This window comes from Medicago sativa, chromosome 6 (assembly GCF_051527215.1).
Source record: "Medicago sativa cultivar Bolivia chromosome 6, Bolivia_mono, whole genome shotgun sequence".
NCBI classification, from domain to species: Eukaryota; Viridiplantae; Streptophyta; class Magnoliopsida; order Fabales; family Fabaceae; genus Medicago; species Medicago sativa.
Window position 1 is genome coordinate 97,480,762 of NC_140754.1, and position 17,015 is coordinate 97,497,776.

The 17,015-nt window shown below is 32.8% G+C and overlaps 3 protein-coding genes across 3 annotated transcripts; 2 read left to right on the forward strand and 1 right to left on the reverse strand.

Annotated features, from left to right (window-relative positions):
• The first annotated feature begins 1,326 nt into the window (after nucleotides 1-1,326).
• On the forward strand, nucleotides 1,327-4,291 carry LOC146918714 (chaperone binding / ATPase activator). The gene is made up of 5 exons (XM_085720341.1): nucleotides 1,327-1,645; nucleotides 1,734-1,820; nucleotides 2,035-2,104; nucleotides 2,220-2,308; nucleotides 3,921-4,291. Exons 1-5 carry the CDS (start codon nucleotides 1,394-1,396, stop codon nucleotides 4,053-4,055), a joined length of 633 nt encoding a protein of 210 aa, XP_085576467.1. The 5' UTR covers nucleotides 1,327-1,393; the 3' UTR covers nucleotides 4,056-4,291.
• Nucleotides 4,292-5,194: 903 nt separating this feature from the next.
• Nucleotides 5,195-13,447, forward strand: LOC146918715 (CemA-like proton extrusion protein-like protein). Its single transcript, XM_085720342.1, has 7 exons — nucleotides 5,195-5,924; nucleotides 6,249-6,334; nucleotides 7,157-7,330; nucleotides 8,067-8,181; nucleotides 10,293-10,390; nucleotides 11,095-11,230; nucleotides 12,921-13,447. Exons 1-7 carry the CDS (start codon nucleotides 5,283-5,285, stop codon nucleotides 12,987-12,989), a joined length of 1,320 nt encoding a protein of 439 aa, XP_085576468.1. The 5' UTR covers nucleotides 5,195-5,282; the 3' UTR covers nucleotides 12,990-13,447.
• Nucleotides 13,448-14,350: 903 nt separating this feature from the next.
• LOC146918716 (uncharacterized) lies at nucleotides 14,351-14,692 on the reverse strand. The gene has a single exon (XM_085722079.1). The coding sequence runs from the start codon at nucleotides 14,690-14,692 to the stop codon at nucleotides 14,351-14,353; it is 342 nt and encodes a 113-aa protein (XP_085578205.1).
• Nucleotides 14,693-17,015: the final 2,323 nt, after the last annotated feature.

A 17,015-nucleotide genomic window follows, 5' to 3' on the forward strand; every position in this document is an offset into this window, starting at 1 on the left:
TTCATTAAGCAATATGGACAGATAGAGAAACTCCTATAAAATAGGCTTATTAAAAGTCACATTAAAAAAACTTTCCTAAGTCATTTCAACAATTCCTTAAGAAATCACATATGTTCTGATCTCTTCATAATTGCACACGGTTCATGCCAACACATGTTGGTGTGGATTCCTTCAATCAAGCAAGCGTGTGCGTAAACATAGGTCAAGCCTAGAACGTACAGAACAACTCTTGATGTTGGAACATTGTGTTCCACATCTCAAGTGAATATTTGTTTTAGGTAAAAGTGAAGCCAACATACAAATATCCAACACTTTTAATAGAGTGAGAGAGAAAGAAATAAGGGAGAGAAATGAGAGAGAGAGAGAGAAAGAGAGAGAGAGAGAGAGATAGAGGTTGGAAAGATAAAGGAGAAAAGAAACAAATGAAGAATCTCTTCCAAAGAAACAATGCAACACTTCCTCGGGAGAAAGCTGAATTGCAAGAGGAAAATATTGGAAAGTTGTGGCATACTACTAATACATTCTTTTAAGTTGGTTTGTGTAGTCAAGTGTTGGAATTCTTCCAATATTGCTCATTTGTCTAATATTTCTTCTTTATGTCAAGAATGTATTGAAGTGAATGAAGATGAGTTTTCTAAAAAATTAGAAAGAAATAACGAGCTTTGGAAATATGACTGTCTTCATGAATCACAAGAGTAAGAAAAACACCCAAATATTTTTCCAACGAAAAACAAATCCGTGGTTGAATTCTCTTGAAGAAGGAGGAAATGATGAGATCGTAAGATCCTCTCCTTTAAGAAAGTTCAAATTCCATATAAGACGGTTGTAGTATCTCAAGGTCTCATCATTTCCTCGTATACTCTCCCTTAAGATATAATCGTTGTAGTGTCAATTGTCAAGGTGATTAGTATTAATCATCACAAAAATAATCTATTCTTTAATAATCATTCAAACAAATTATCTTCGTAGATGTATCATTATAATAATCAAATAAATGATATATATTTTTCTTGTACATAATTGGTACCATTTGTTTAGATGATTTTTTTATTTTAAGTTGTCAAGTATCGTTGATCCACATATCCTAGCTCATTTGACAAAAAAATTAAAATTGATAGACCAAACATCATGATTGAAGTTTCAACTTTGACTCTTGTTTCACTTATGTGTGAAATGTTTATTAGTTATGGACATTTTGCCTATTAAATAAAAAAACGATTTGTGTGTGTTATTAAAATTAAAATCCATGTATAAAAAAAAAAAAAGAATAATTAATTAATTAATTTATATATTTTAGTGTGAGTGATCCAAAAAATACTCGGATCTAGAGGAAGAAGTTTCGAGAAGAGGAAGTAATAGTGAGAGAGACGGCGTTTGTTGAAGAATCAAATCAATGGAGTCCCTTAAAGGAGGAGTGACGTCATCGTCTTCGTCGTCGAAATCTCAAGAAGAAGAAAAAGCAGCGTCGTCGTATACTTACTGGGTTCGGAATAAAACTGAAGCTGCAGCGCCTTTACCTGTTCCACAAAAGCTACAGCAACAATCTTCTTCTGTTACTTCTTCTCATCAATTGGGTTCTGCTTGGAATCGTGCTGGCACTTGGGAAGAGAAATCTCTTAACCATTGGGCTATTCCTAGAATTAAGGTTTACTTACTTGTTTGTTACAACAACCTACACCGAGTCAATTACTCTTTCATTCAACTCATTCATTCATTTTGTTACTTTGTTTCAGGAATTGCTCATTTCTGTGGGTTCCATATCATTCTCCTCTGGCAGAGGCACAGCACAAGTTCAAGATGTAACCAAATGTGTTGGAGATGTTAGTCTTTTTTATTACTCTACTCTCACTCCTATCTTCAAATTCAAATTCTATTTATGTTTTTAATCATAACTATTAATGTTGATGCTTGCTGAGTTACATACTTAGTTCATGCAGTACACATGAATTTATATGCAAAAAATGAAACAAAAGAATCCAATGTATAAGACAGATCGATGCTTAATGATTATATATATTTATTTATTTATTATAGGCACTTGTGGTGGTCGTTCGTAACAAGAAACGTGTCAGTTTCACATATGAGCTGTCCTTAAAAGTGAAAGGTGAGTCGTTTACCTTACTATTATTGTGTTGCCACTTCAATCCAATTGTTCTTCTTTACTTTGCATTTCTGTCTGTCTAACTACATTATAAGTGATGTTTTACAATTGGATACAGGGGAATGGATTATACAAGGAAATAAGAAGTTGCTTGGAGGGCATATCGATGTTCCGGAGATCTCATTTGGTGAACTGGATGATTTGCAGGTACCTCTTATTATTGATTTTATCACTTTTCAGACACTGACTTTGGAAATGGCTTACTTACATGTCTAGACGTTGATTGGATTTTGGGTTTTTTGTATGGTTCGTCCTTTTTTCATTTGGTTTATGCCATAACAGAACAAATTACGACACTATGCTAGTAGGAGGCTACATGTTCTCCCAATATATGCATTGGTGCACGTTTATTTTCTGATAGCTTAATAGCCACACATGTTGTGGAAAAGATGTTAAAATTGTCTTCCGTGATTTGGGCTTGTATGTAGAAGGTTTGTAGACCAAATAGACGACAAACCTGGCAAAGGGAGATCAAGAAAAACCTTAGGTCAAATCTCCGAGAAGGATATTGATTTAAATGGTCTTTCATTAGACATGATCATTCACACTAGATTATTATGGCGTTAGATCCTTATAGCTAATCTCACTGATAGAAACTGGTTCAGGTTTAGAATGAAAAAAACAAGCATTTGTATTGAGAATAGGGTGCTGAGAAGGATGGTATTCATTTGGTGAGAATTATAATTGGGATTAGGGAGGGTTTTAGATCTCTTTTTGTGGTTTGGCCCTACCAATTTATAATAGTGAAATTAATTTTTTCTTTTAAATGGCTCATTTGCATCAATGTTAACGCTTAGAAAATAAACTTACTGCAAATACTCCTTGTATTATACGTGGTTTTGCCCTATCAATTTTAAATACTGAATTTTATATTTATTTAACATGCGTGATGATTGATTATTTCAATTTTAAATGGAATTGATTATATCTATTCAAATAAGAGAGAAATCGTCACACACCCAAAACTAGAATTGTAAGTGTAAGAATTTAAAAGAAAAAGATAGAGAAGAACACAAAAATTTATGTTGGTTAAGCCACTAAAGTCTTGTGGCCTACATCCAGTTTTGAAGACAACTTTTGAGATGACTCACTGTTCAAATTTGCATATCAATTACTGAAAGAACGCTATAAGAAAAATGCTTTTGTTGTTATTTTTGTACATAACATGTTTGGCTTGCTTAAACTGATTCAGTAAACACATACCTTATCCCACCACATAGATTATGATCTTTCTGACAGAAGTTAAGTCTTGCCAATTAGTAGTTATTAGCAAGTGGGTCAATCTTGCATGATTAGTTCTGTTAATGGAGTTATATATATTCCAATCCATGTCCTGTTGTAGGTGATTTTGAAGTTTTATCTTTTTTCCTTTGCACTATAGGCATTCTTTACAAGCAAGTACTGCTCTCAGCACCTAAAATGACTCCAGTTGACCCTTTTGATCATTATATCGATTCCAAAACCCTTAGTCCACCAGCATTAATGCCAAATTTTCCAAATAAAGGCCTTATTCTTACCTATTGAACCCTTCATTGTCCTACATCAACCCTTATTCTTTTTGTGTACTCGTTTAATCATTAGGGTTAGGGAAGTGACTTTGCAGTCTACACAGAAAGAAAGCTTTGTTTTTACCGTATTGATTTATATAACCGTTTGCACGTGTTATTAACTCTCTTTACTGCTTTGATGAAATCATGACTTGTTATTTGCTTGATCATCTGTTTGTTCATTACAGTTTTTTTTTTTTTTCATTATACAGATGGAAGTGAGACTTAATGAAGCATCGGATATCTCTCATCAAGATAAAATTGAAATATGCAACGACTTGAAGCTATTTTTACAGCCTGTTCGGGAAAAGTTGCTTCAATTTGAACAAGAACTCAAAGATAGATAGTGGCAGTTGCTCCAATTTGAACAAGAACTCAAAGATAGATAGTGGCAAAAGCCATGTAGACGTTGTTCTCAATTTGATTTCATTGTGTGTACTATTATTTCTGGTACAACCTCTTCACAAATAAAGTTTTGCATCACTATCTGGATCCATTCTGAAAGCATGAAAGTCCTCTTATGTATGCCTAACATTGTGAGACATTGATTTCATTTTTATAAAAACTTGCGTTCAAACGATCATTTTTTAGTTAAATGTAAAATTAAAAGTAACCGTTAAATGTAATTTTCCTCTATTGTTTTCATTTTTATAAAAACTTGCGTTCAAACGATCATTTTTTAGTTGTTTGCCTGCAACAGCGGATCTTACCTAAAATATTGGGGGAGTGGCAAATATTAACTAAAATATTATAATTTTTTTTTTGAGGAAACTAAAATATTATAATTGAAATTCATAAAAGTCATATACAATTTCATCTAAAAAATATCACCGCAACAACTCCAAGACAAAACTGAAGCTCTAAATATATATTATATCTACCGGAGAGAAACAAGAGACAATATATTATATCTACCGGAGAGAAACAAGAGACTATGTGTGTAAAATTAAAGAGTATCATTTTATATATTTTTATATAAATAAAAGAGTGAATACCTATTTTTGTCCTTCACAATTTTTTTGATGGCGGTCTAATTTAATCCGTGATAAAAATAAAATTGAAATTGGTCCATGATATTTTTGTCCACGGTATAAAAATCTTAGAGATCAATTTGAATTTTATTATGTGACTTAATTAGACTGTAAAAAAATATTGCGAAAGACAAAACTAATTCACCACTCTAGATAAAAAAGAAAATATTATTTTGTAAACCACATACATTATCAATCGAATCGAATGAACCTAAAAAGTCAAATTTATTTATAATTAACAACAAAGGGAGTAGAATCATAACTCAATTGATAGAGATACCGCAGTATGCAATGGTAGATGTTGTATTTATTTAACTTGAAATGAAATTAGACTATTTGACAAAAAGGAAAAAAGAGACATTTTTAATCTTGGAACGTGGCTGAACAATAGCCATGCCCGTGACTGCGTTGTTGGGGGTAATGTTTTTGTTCTTGTTGTTGATAATAGATGAAATGGATAACATAACATAGTATAAGTAGTTTCAGAAATGTGGGTTTGGTTTGGTTGGGAAACTTACTGAAAAATGTTGGCATTTATCATTAATGTTCTTCATGAGCTCATCAATTCTATTATCATCATCCAACAATTTCATCTTATTTAAACAACACCACAAACTTGTATTATCATCATCATCCAACTCTAATAACTTCCTCTCCCATCATCCTCAACATCTTTCATTTCAAAACCAACGTTTTACTACCTTCATTTCAAAAGCCAAAAACCATAAAAACAAGAAAAACAGTACCACTTGGTGGCAGAAATTTTTTCAACAAGATGATGGAAACTGGCTTGGTTTAAGGGAAGATGATATGGTTGAAGAGGATGTTGAATTTGAAGTGGAAGAAGAACAAGAATTGTCTGAAGAAGAAAAGTTCGAAGCATGGAAGCAAAGAGCAGAAGCTATTATAGATATAAGGGAAGCACAAGAAGATAGGAAGAATCAAGACCATAGAAAATGGGAAGACTGGCTTTTGGAGGATGACAGCAGTAGTTCTTCTTCTTCTTGGGAGAGTGGAATAAAAGATTATAGGGAGGAGTTACGAGGCGAGGATGATGATTTCAACGAAAATAACGGGGTTGTACAGTCTGTTAAGTATTTGATTTTTGGAAGAGAAGATGGTGGTGATAATGATGATGATATGCTTTATGAAGACCGTGTTTTTAACTATGCTTCTTCAAATTCGGTATGTGCATTGTGTGCTAGTGCTTGCTTATAATGCATTCTCTAATTTTAGGGCTAGTTTGGATTGACTTATTTTTGAGGATATGGAAAATAGTTTATGCAAATAAATGAGCTTTTATGTTAATTCATAAATTCTCACTAACGAAAATTGTATCTTCATATGTTGTTTTTCCATAACTACCTTAATAAGCTTGTGAGTAATACTTAAAAGCTTTATTTATTGGCATAAGCTGTTTTGTATTAGCTCAAAAATAAGCCAATCCAAACGGGCCCTTATTAATAGTAGTAACTCAATTTCATATACTGAAACTGTTTGTTATTGCAGGCTAAATTTTTGGGAGTGTTGATTATTATACCTTGGGCAATGGATTTTCTAGTTCATGACTATGTACTCATGCCTTTTTTAGACAGGTAATCTATTTTCTTACTCATATCTTAGATTTTTCTTCTCCATTCATAAGTTTTATGCTGGTTTGCAAAATTGCTTGAAGGAAGATGGCCAGTCTAATGAGGTTAATCTGAGATGTAAAGAGGAGGCACTCCTCACCTTATAAGCTAGATAGCTAACTTTTAAGGGAGAGTTCATTGAGTGCTTGGACACATATCAATTGGTATTTGAACCGCAGTAATCAGTGGCTTGAAAGTGGGTACCTATGGAGGGGGGCTGACTGGAAAGGCTGAGTAACGCGTTTTACAATACAACCGCCAGGACGTCGGCTCTAAGGGGTGGTGCTATGATAGGATTTTGGGTATTATGGAGTTCCCAAATCCCACATCGACTAGTATGGGATGCTCGGTGGAGTATGTACGTTACATGATTCTTCCCCTTGATATCTAGCAATTAAGGGAGGGTTCCAAAAGTGCTTGGATATTTATCAAACAACAGCACATGATATAACATTGCTTCTAGCATTCTGTTCTCAAATGTACCTATGTCATTGACCACCAAGAGTGCTCTGAATATTCATTTATCATAGATGAGCAGAAATATTCACTCTGAATATTCAGTATTAGTGCCTCTTAGTTTAATGATTCTTTATGCAGCTAAGTTTTTTAGCTTATAAATTATAAACAAAGCTATTAATTTTAGGATTTCTGTTTTTTTATTTTTTTGCTTTCTTTTTCTTGAGTAGGAGTTATTCGTTATTTATCTTTTACTTGTGTGTTTGTTTAAACTTGCTGGATTGATTGTTTTTCCTTCTAATTGGTTAAGCAACTTTTTTGCTTTGCCAGATATGTGAAGACTGTACCACTAGCCGCCCAAATGCTCGACGTGAGAAGATATCAAAAACTTCAAATGATTGAGGAATTAAAAACTGAGAAAAGCCGATTTGAGCTTGAGGTAGAGATTGGTAAATCTCCACCTCTTTCTGATAATGAGGTTTGGTGGGAATTGCGGAATAAAGCGTAAGATCAATATTTCTTTGTTTTTCCTGATTATCTTAAATGAGCATGAAGTGGTACTTTGAATTCAGGAAATTCCCAAAATGGAAATTGTTAGATGATGTTAGTGATCATTAAAATTAGGTAGTAGCAAAGCTTTGCTGTGTAAAACATATGAATTCACTCACATGTTCTCTTCTTTCTTTTTGCAGTAGAAGATATGAAAATCATATTATTCTTATCTTAGAATATCTTAACTTATCTCTTAGGATTTAGGAGCAGTTTCCTATCTTAAAGTATTATAGATTATCTCTTAGTATTAGGTTCCATGTTTCTTAATTGTTAGCATGATTTGTTTCCCTATTTGATTAGAATTACGAGTCTAGTTTTAGTATACTTAAGTGTCACTGCCTAGTGTTTTATAAATTGTCTATCAAACCATATTCATGATAAAAAGTCTTTGTTTTCTATCTCTTTTTTCCGTCCTTATCATAAAATTTTCACCTTTACGAATAATCATGCTAAAGAGTGTGCACTTCCCTTTAATCTTCATCAAGTTTACTTGAATTTTCTGTTATAAAACACCTTGTGAACTGGTAGAGGCTTTGAACAAAAAGATAATAAACCTAGTCCTGGACTTGTTAGTTTATTGTTATGATGTTCTTTAGTGTCATTTGTTTAAGATGGCTTTGTTGATCTTCGATTGTTGTATACTCAGTTGCCTTATTTCCCTTCTATTTTTTTTTTTTTGCTCTTACAGATTAGAGTTGAGAGATGAGTGGAGACTGGAGAATCGTAGAGCATTTGCCAACATATGGTCTGACACAGTTTTCGGGATCTCTTTATTTATTCTTTTGTACTTCAATAAGAGTAAAGTAAGTTTTCTTTTCTTTCTTCCTTATGCTAAATGTTTTGATACACTACCAATTTTGTTGAACGTATTTTCAACCATAAACATCACTGTTATTTTTGCGATATATTATCACTCTATGTTGTCTGTCCTGGATAGCGGGGTGGCCAATTTCAAAATTGGGATAGCAGGGTGTGGGATGACTTCCATTTAATATATTTAGGAAATATTTGGTTTGGAAATGTCTAAATAAATGTTGTTTTAGGTCTTTAATACCTTCTTGATCATTACCTGAAATGACAATATCATCTACTTACACCACAAGATAAATAAGTTTGTTCACAGATGAACGTCTACAAAGCTATTTGCGAAATAACTTTGCTTTATTTTTCAAATCAAACTCAAGGTGATTGCTTAAGAGTTAAGACCATACAATGATTTGTGTAACTTGCAAACAAGGCCAAACTCCCTTGGGGGCAAAAAACACTAGATGGTTGCTCCATACAGATCTCCTATGCTAAGTCTATGAAAAAAGACATTTTTAATATTAAGGTGATACAAAGGTCATTGTTTCATAGAAGCAATTGACAAATAAAGCCGAACAAACGCCATTTTTGCATCTGGAGAGAAGGTATCACTGTAGTCTACACTGTAAATTTGAGTGTTCCTTTTAGCTACAGGTCGGACTTTCAAATGATCCACTTGTTCATCAGGGCTTTCTTTAATAGGAAAGACCCACCAATAACTTACCATAGATTTTCCAGAAGGAAGAGGAACAAGTTTCAGTGTACTGCTGGACTCCAAACTCCAGAGTAATCATTGCATGTCACCGTCCTGGATGAGCTAATGCTTCCTGGACATTCTTAGGAACAGAGATAGATGATATATCAGAAACAAAAGCATAATGGACAGGAGACGCGCTGATAAATCAAAAAGTTATAAATAACACGTGGATTAAAGGTTCTATATGTTGTCACTCATAAGTAATACCAAGGTGGCCAACTTTAGATCGCCGTGTAACTGTGAGGAACTGTGATTAGACAAATATATGCTGAATATATATGAATAGGTAGTACCTGAAAAGGAGTAAAATCTGTTGTAGACCCTGATATAGTTAGTGATGCGAAGTATTGGTGTATCCTCAAAGAAAGTAACATTTGCTGAGACATAAAAACGATGTGTAGATGGAGCGTAAGGTCAATACCCCATTTGAACTCTTGAATACCCAAGAAATACACACTTAGCAGCTCGAGCAGACAATATATCACAACAACGAAATTGAAAGTGGTCAAACTTATGGTGTATCAAGTGCCACGAGGAACAACGACACACTGGTGCATTCAGTGAGTGTCATATTGGATTAAAGGGATTCAACTAGTTCTTTGTATGAGGAATGGTTTATTGAATGGAACTTGATGACATGATATCCTAGATAGTAATCCTGAACATCACCAGAAGAGTAGTAACCTGGAAAGAAATGTGTAGATTAAAAGAAGGTTACCTGTGAAACCAAAAAGGAGAAATGTAACAGTAGAACAGTACCCATTCTGTTTGGAACTGTTAGATATAAGAAAGAATCATAGAATATCTTAATCTTATATTAACTGATATAGAAACGAATATTAAGAGATATAAATTAGGATACTCTAACATAATATTATGATATTCTAAGATACTATCATATATTCTGGCAGGAACTATCCTATGAATCAGCAATTAAGAGATTGAAACCTAGGGCTAGGACCACACTTTTGTAAAAAGAATAGGAAGACCTTTAAAAACTATAAGAGAAACGATTAGGAAAGATCTTGAGATTAATGAGTTAGATAGAAATATGGTATATGATAGAACATTATGGCATCGGTTGATCCATGTACCCAACTCCACTTAGTGGGATAAAGCTTGGTTGTGATTGTTGTTGTATTTGTTCATTTGGTTGGAGCCGAACACTAATTTTTTAGGAGGCTGCCTTACTACGGCAGATGACTTGGGTTATGTTGCATTTGTCTTTTGAATATTTCCTAAGTTGTTTTCCTATTTTGGTCGTTGATGTTTACTAATAATTTATTCTATACTTTCATCTAAAATAAACATATTAAATATCCTTGGTTTTGTTTCTTTCCTCATGTTGTGCAGGTAGCTTTGCTCAAATTTACTGGTTATAAAATAATAAACAATATTTCTGATACTGGGAAGGCGTTTCTTATTATACTTATCACAGATATTTTCCTAGGGTAACTTCCTTTTCCAACTTGATAATTGTTATCTATTACATAAAACTTATTTTCTAGTTAACACTTGACAAGTTGACATTGTCTGTGATATCACTTTTACCAAGTATCCATGCATTCAAAAGTCAAAACAAGTATATTGACAAATTTCATTAAATTGATAACAATTATAGCATTTTTTAATGAAATTTTGTTAATGTATCTAATCTGTGTCGTATGTTGAATTTAGAAAAATTTCCATATCCACATTGTATCATATTTGTGTCAGTACTACTAATCGAGGTTTCATAGTTAAGTAAGGTAGACTCGATGGGGAATAAAAAAGAGTTAGCGGTAGAGGGAGGCTAAGAAAAACTATAGGTCTAAGTCTAACCATTAAGAAATATTTGAAAGTAAATAATCTACCTTTGCACCTGATACATTATACAAAGCATTATGCCATTAAATGATTTAAGTAGGCTACCCCTTCAAATGGGAAAAGATTGGTCTCGTATAAGGTACTTCTTTATTGATTTTACCTAGAACCAGACTTACACAACATCTGGTTACTATTTATTACATTTCATATATGATAATTGTTGCTGTTTTCATCTCTTTTCTATTAGCAACCTTTGATAGGATTTCCTACTTGATTTAATAAACCTATTTTATTTTAGCTTCTCTTTTCGAGTTGTTTACTCTTTTGTTGCATATTGGGACGCCTACAGGTATCATTCTGAATCTGGTTGGCAAACTCTGATAGAGATAATTGTCGAGCATTATGGGCTTGAAGTTGATCAGGCCGCCATTACTATTTTTGTTTGCTTTGTACCAGTCATCGTTGATGCATGCGTGAAACTTTGGGTATTTTCTTCGCTTTAGTTATTGCTAAATGTCATTGATTTTATGGATTTGATAGTGCTATAAATCTGTTAAAGAAATTGGCCTCTACCTAATAACTTGAACATTAGTTGAACGATCTAATTAATTGTATTAAATTATAAAATGAATATACAAGGGAAGAGATAAAGAATCTCTCAAAGTTAAACATAAATCACATTGTACAAGAATCTCCCAAAACTGCTAAAGCGGTATAGCAGATAGCCGCTACCTGCAAAGACTAAAACACCTTGTACAAACTTAACATAAATCACAACAGTGTAAATAAATACTAAAATATAGTGAAATACAAAATGTTAAAGGGGGTTGTCATAATTAATAATTATGATTAACTAATGGTTGAAAACCTTGTCCATCATTTGCTAATTGGTTACTCCCAGTCTCCCACATTATTGAGGTCAAATAGATTGTAATAGTACATAACCTTCTTTGTGGTGCATTTTTGTTGTCTTTATTTTTGAGATACATTGAAATTTGATTGGATTCTAAATAGGCACCGAAGAAGAGGATGCAAAAAGTTGGCCACTAGTTTACAATGTTCGAGAGGGGGTACAGTTTTTTTTTATTGTCAGTGGAGGGACTTGTCCACTTGATTGGTGGTGCCCCTTAACCACCTTAATTGCGGCACATAGGGCGGCCTTCATTGTAGGATCCAACACCATAGTGTTGGCTGTAAAGGAGTGGGTTTAGTCTCTCATAGCCTTGAGATATGGAATTTGTAGTGCTTATAAGTCCAAAATCAAAGATTGTATCATTGTTGAGAGGGGGGAGGTTTTCTCGGTTTCTTCGGGTGTTCCACATATATATGGCACCTTCTTGTTTGTTAGCTCTTTGGCTTTGTCCGCGATTGTTTTTTGTGCGCCTTGCACTCATTCGTCGTGAATAATATTTGCTGATTCAAAAAAAATAATTGTATCATTGTTGAGAGTCCCACAATGAATGTGATATGACCCAAAAAAGCATATATAAGTGGTGGGCTTCCCTTACTATACAAGTCGGTTTTGTGGGCATCCCTTACCATACAAATGGGCCACCTATTATCAAACAACTCGGATCACACTTCAGTTTTTCAATATTGGACGTGAGAAGGGTGTGCTTGAGTCCCATATTAGATATGATATGATATGATACGAAAATCTGTTTATAAGTGACGGATATCTCTCATCTTACAAGCCGGGTTTAGAAGGTTGAATTAGTTGCCTCATAACCTAGTTTAGGAAATCTTCTTGATTTTACTTGGACATTATGTTATCCTTTGACCTGAGGTCCATTATCTAATATCAGTGCCAATATCCTATTTTGGCTTTCTAAAAAAAAAGCCAAAATACTTTCAAGATATGTCTGCATTTACGCCTAAATCTTTGTACCACTCCATAACTATACGCCACACCCTTGTAAGCGTAGAGACTGTTTCCATGGCTATAATCCATGACCACCATGTAACAAAATAGCAACCTTGCCATTGTGCCAAGCCTCAATAAAATGAAGCCTGCAGTAGGTTTGAATATTATAAAAAACATGCTTTTGTCCTTTGTCTTGAATAATATTACAAGGAATGTGAAAATTTATAATGTGCACCGCTATAAAAATTGTACTGTCAATTACTTTGTAGTTGGTTATATGTAAATCACCCCTTATTGTTTTTGTGATGCAGCTGTTCAAATTCCTCCCACGATTATCCCCAAAAGTGATGAGTATATTTCAAGAAATGAAGCGTCACTAGTTTACAATTTCATGTCTGGCAAAGTGGATTCAACTGTTTGCTACGGCTTTATCAACTGGAAGAGTTTCGATTTTTCACCCTAACCTCATTCTTGTATGCATTTATTGATATTGAAATGTCCAACGGTGTAATTGTAACTGTTCCACGAGTTTCAGCTACTGGTTCATGTTACTTTATTCTGCAGACCTGTGCGAACCCACAGGAATTTTACTGGTTCTATAGTACAAGGCGGTTCAAGGTGCTTTATGTGCACATAAAGAATGGTCACTCAAATCCGCCAATAAATAACTACTACATCAATATAAAGCTTAAACATGTTATAAGCTTTAAATTCAACTCATTCTTTAGTTTATGTCTTCATTTTTTTTTTTACTTTTACTTAAATTGATATTTGTATACTGAGATTGAATATTTGTTTATGGAGGGTGCTTCTTCATAAGGGGAGCTTCTGTTTCCAACCATCTGTTCTTAAAATGTCTCTTATTTTAGTTTATTTTTAATAAAATTACCTCTCCGAAGGTATACTTTCTGAAAGGGATTTTCCGAAAGCATACATCTGCAAACGGAAGTGTAAGAATATGAGTTTATGACTAAATAAAATACTGCTGCTCAGATTACTCATATATATTTTAGATTATCTCTGTTTTTAATATTGAACTACTGCAAGCTTCTCTTACCAAAATATATGTCTAATTTCTGAGTAATTTTGTTACAATACGCCCTTCAATCTAGTTCGCACCAAATAGTTCAAATTAAACCATAATAAAAAGTAATTTTAGGAATACATGGAGTGGAAAAAAAAATCATATAAACTAGTTCAAGTTTTACCAGAGGCGTTTTGAACTATGTTGATCATTATTCAATAGTTCATCCCCATGGAATCACCTGTACTACAGTGGAATCTAATGTACAAAATCCTTGAACTTAGGTAAAAGAAAGAAATTGATGTACTAAAATCCTTGAACTAAGTACAAAATCTAATGTACTAAAAAAAGAAATTGATGTTTTTTTTATTATCCTCAAAGAGTTTAGCAGTGAAATTCACATACACAGTGTTGAAAAATAGAGAGTTTCATGTTCAAATTTACGCTCCAACATATGAAATATTACTGCAACAATTGCTTTTTACCATTTAAATTGTATTTACGCGATCAAATATATATGTTTCATGTTGCAGCATTGGAGTAACTAATGTCTAATTAGAAATTAAGTTATGAGCTAGGGCTACTAAGTCAGAATTTGGTGAATTAGGCTATGATCTAGTTTATAGCTGAATTACACCGGCTATAATTACTTACTTTTTTTTATAAAGGTAAATGAAATAAAAACAAAACTAGGAGAGACCTGAACCTTTTACAAAATCAATCCATAGTAATGCGAGAAAAAGGTAAACCTAAACTATCTCTCAAAAGAAAAGAAGAGATAAAAGGGGGAGGGGATGGCCACCACTGAGATGAGAACATAGCTAAGCCCTGTTCATTCTTAGCAAGAGCATCAGCAGCCATATTGTCTTCCCTAAGAATGTGAGTGCAAGTACAACCAATCAGAGTACAAAAGTGCAAACAATTATGCCATCCATATTGTCTTCGCATTTTCCAAGGAATACCTATGGCTTTGTGGAAGGCATTGACCACTGCCATTGAATCAGTTTCCATCCAAAGCCTAGTCAAACGCAGCTCTTTGGCTTTTTCAACAGCCAACATAATTAACTAATAAGGGGTATATTTTTGTTTGATAAAAGTTTAGGTGAATTAAACTCTAAAACTCATCAGGATCAGGACATGTATTAAGGTTCAACGAGTGCTTAGTTGAACTCACAATCTTGCCGGTGAGTCAACTCCTTACTAATTGAGTCAACCTTCATTGGCTTATAAGAGGTATTTTTAAAACAAGGTAGGGCCACAATAGGTGGCAAAGTTCTCTTTCAATAGATTTAACACTATTACAGTTATATGGATGATTCGAACCTAAACATATTATTAAGCTATAAGAGATCTCTTATCGTATCATCTAAGTGCTCTCAATACTTTTACTTATGTTTGAGAACACCAAACAATGATTGTTTTTGAATTTTGTTTTTAATATAAATAAAATAATTCAACACGATTTGCATGATGGTTGAGAAGTCATACCATACCTTAATTTGTCAAGCGCGCATTTAACATTCTTTACATGCAAAGCATGCAAATTACTGCACTCACCCATGCAAAAGGGGAAGAGAACAAAGAGTAAACCAACCATAAATGTCAAACAACATATATTAAGTTATTAGAGGACTACATATTACTCGAATTATTGATTTGATATATTAGATTGATTACTTTTTTTCGAGGATATATTTTGATTTCTATGACATTGTAAATTTAATTGTCAGTGGTATTAATGGTCATTTAGAATCGTTTTTAACGATATTTAAATTGTATATCTTAAAGTTACATGTCTAAGTTTTTCCCATTAAACTATCACCTCAAATGTATGGCGATTGGCGATTGCAACTGTGTGTAAAATACTCACACGCCGAAAATACATACTACCATTTAATTTTTAGACAAAATTATAGGATTTGTTCCATAACTTAATTTTAAGTAATATTTTTGTCCTTTATCTTTCTTTTTTCCCGATTTAATCTTTTATATTATAATTAGGTAACACTTTCGTCCTTTATCTTTTTCTTTTCTCGATTTAGTCCTTTATGTTCTGAAATGTCAATGTTGTCATCCTTTTTTTTTTTTTTTAACAAAACAAAATAAAAAAATTCATTAAAAAAACTTATAAAAAAATTCATCAAACTCATAAACAAACTCAAATTTTCATCATATAAACATAACAACTCAAATTTCATTGAAAAATCTCATAAAGAAGTGTTGAAATTCGGGGCCTAACTCATCATCACAAAACCGGCTTGTGAGGTGAGGAGTGCCTCCTCTTTATAAACTCTCATCAAAAGTCTCATCTATCTGATGTGGGACTTGGGTTTTTCCCAATAGAAGGATAACTATGTTGACATTTTCAAGCATAAAGGATTAAATCGAGAAAAGAAAAAGATAAAGGATGAAACTGTTACCTGATTGTACTGATTGTAAGTAATATAAATGATGAAATCAGAAAAATAAAAAAATAAAAGACGAAAGTGTTACCTGAAAATAAGTTAAGAGATTTCCAAATTAAATGTCAAACTTAAATACTCATATTCAGTATGGAAATTAATCAATTGAAGTATTGAACCATTGGATCGTTTTATCTTTTGTTTAGATCTCGTAGGTATCTAAAGAAGTGTGACGAAGTATCAAATTGTTTTATGAGTTGTATAAATTTTTGTAAACTTGGTCTATTGAGAACTTTTAGTTTAACAATCATATTAGTTTAAATTTATACTCAATATATAAGATCGGATGTGATCACAGATTTTATAAAATTGCAAAATATATATATCAGCGCTCACATGCAAATTACTGCACTCGCCCATGCAAAAGGGGAAGAGAACAAAGATAAACAAACATATCCTATAATTTTTGTACAAATAAAAAGTTTGTTGGTATTCTTGAATTTTAAAAGATTTATATGATAAGAACTTATAGGACTAGAAATGGTTTTTATAAAATTATAAGATAACAAAAGAATCCATGACTTTTAAAATCTTTATTTAGTATACTCCTCTAAACGGCGTCTAACGACCAATTTAATTTGTACATTTTTGCACTAAAAGAATTCTTATATTTTATTGTTTTAATAAAAGCCAAAATGAATTCATTAAAATAGTTGGAACTTAATTTAATGAAAAATGTGTTCCGCACCATTATTGTCTGAATATTGATTTATACAAGTGTTAATTAGTCCTTCAAAAAAGTGTTAATTAATCAGGAATTGATCTCACTCTGGTTAGAGACTATGTATGTTTAGCAATATACACATTTTTTTAGGTAAGGCAATACACATTTGTGAGCTTATGGTTTTTAGATTACAATTTATATACTAAAAAAGACATGTTATGTAATCATCATTTTCTTACGAGTAATTTATAACTCA

What these genes read in the sequence shown, in the direction of transcription:
- LOC146918714 (XM_085720341.1), top strand. Translation starts at nt 1,394, where the DNA reads ATGGAGTCCCTTAAAGGAGGAGTGACGTCATCGTCTTCGTCGTCGAAA. An exon ending in GCTGTCCTTAAAAGTGAAAG is followed by an intron (nt 2,105 to 2,219) that starts GTGAGTCGTTTA and finishes AATTGGATACAG; the next exon opens with GGGAATGGATTATACAAGGA. An exon ending in GTGAACTGGATGATTTGCAG is followed by an intron (nt 2,309 to 3,920) that starts GTACCTCTTATT and finishes TTCATTATACAG; the next exon opens with ATGGAAGTGAGACTTAATGA.
- LOC146918715 (XM_085720342.1), top strand. Translation starts at nt 5,283, where the DNA reads ATGTTCTTCATGAGCTCATCAATTCTATTATCATCATCCAACAATTTC. An exon ending in TGGGAATTGCGGAATAAAGC is followed by an intron (nt 7,331 to 8,066) that starts GTAAGATCAATA and finishes TTGCTCTTACAG; the next exon opens with ATTAGAGTTGAGAGATGAGT. An exon ending in ATCACAGATATTTTCCTAGG is followed by an intron (nt 10,391 to 11,094) that starts GTAACTTCCTTT and finishes GGACGCCTACAG; the next exon opens with GTATCATTCTGAATCTGGTT.
- LOC146918716 (XM_085722079.1), bottom strand. Translation starts at nt 14,692, where the DNA reads ATGTTGGCTGTTGAAAAAGCCAAAGAGCTGCGTTTGACTAGGCTTTGG.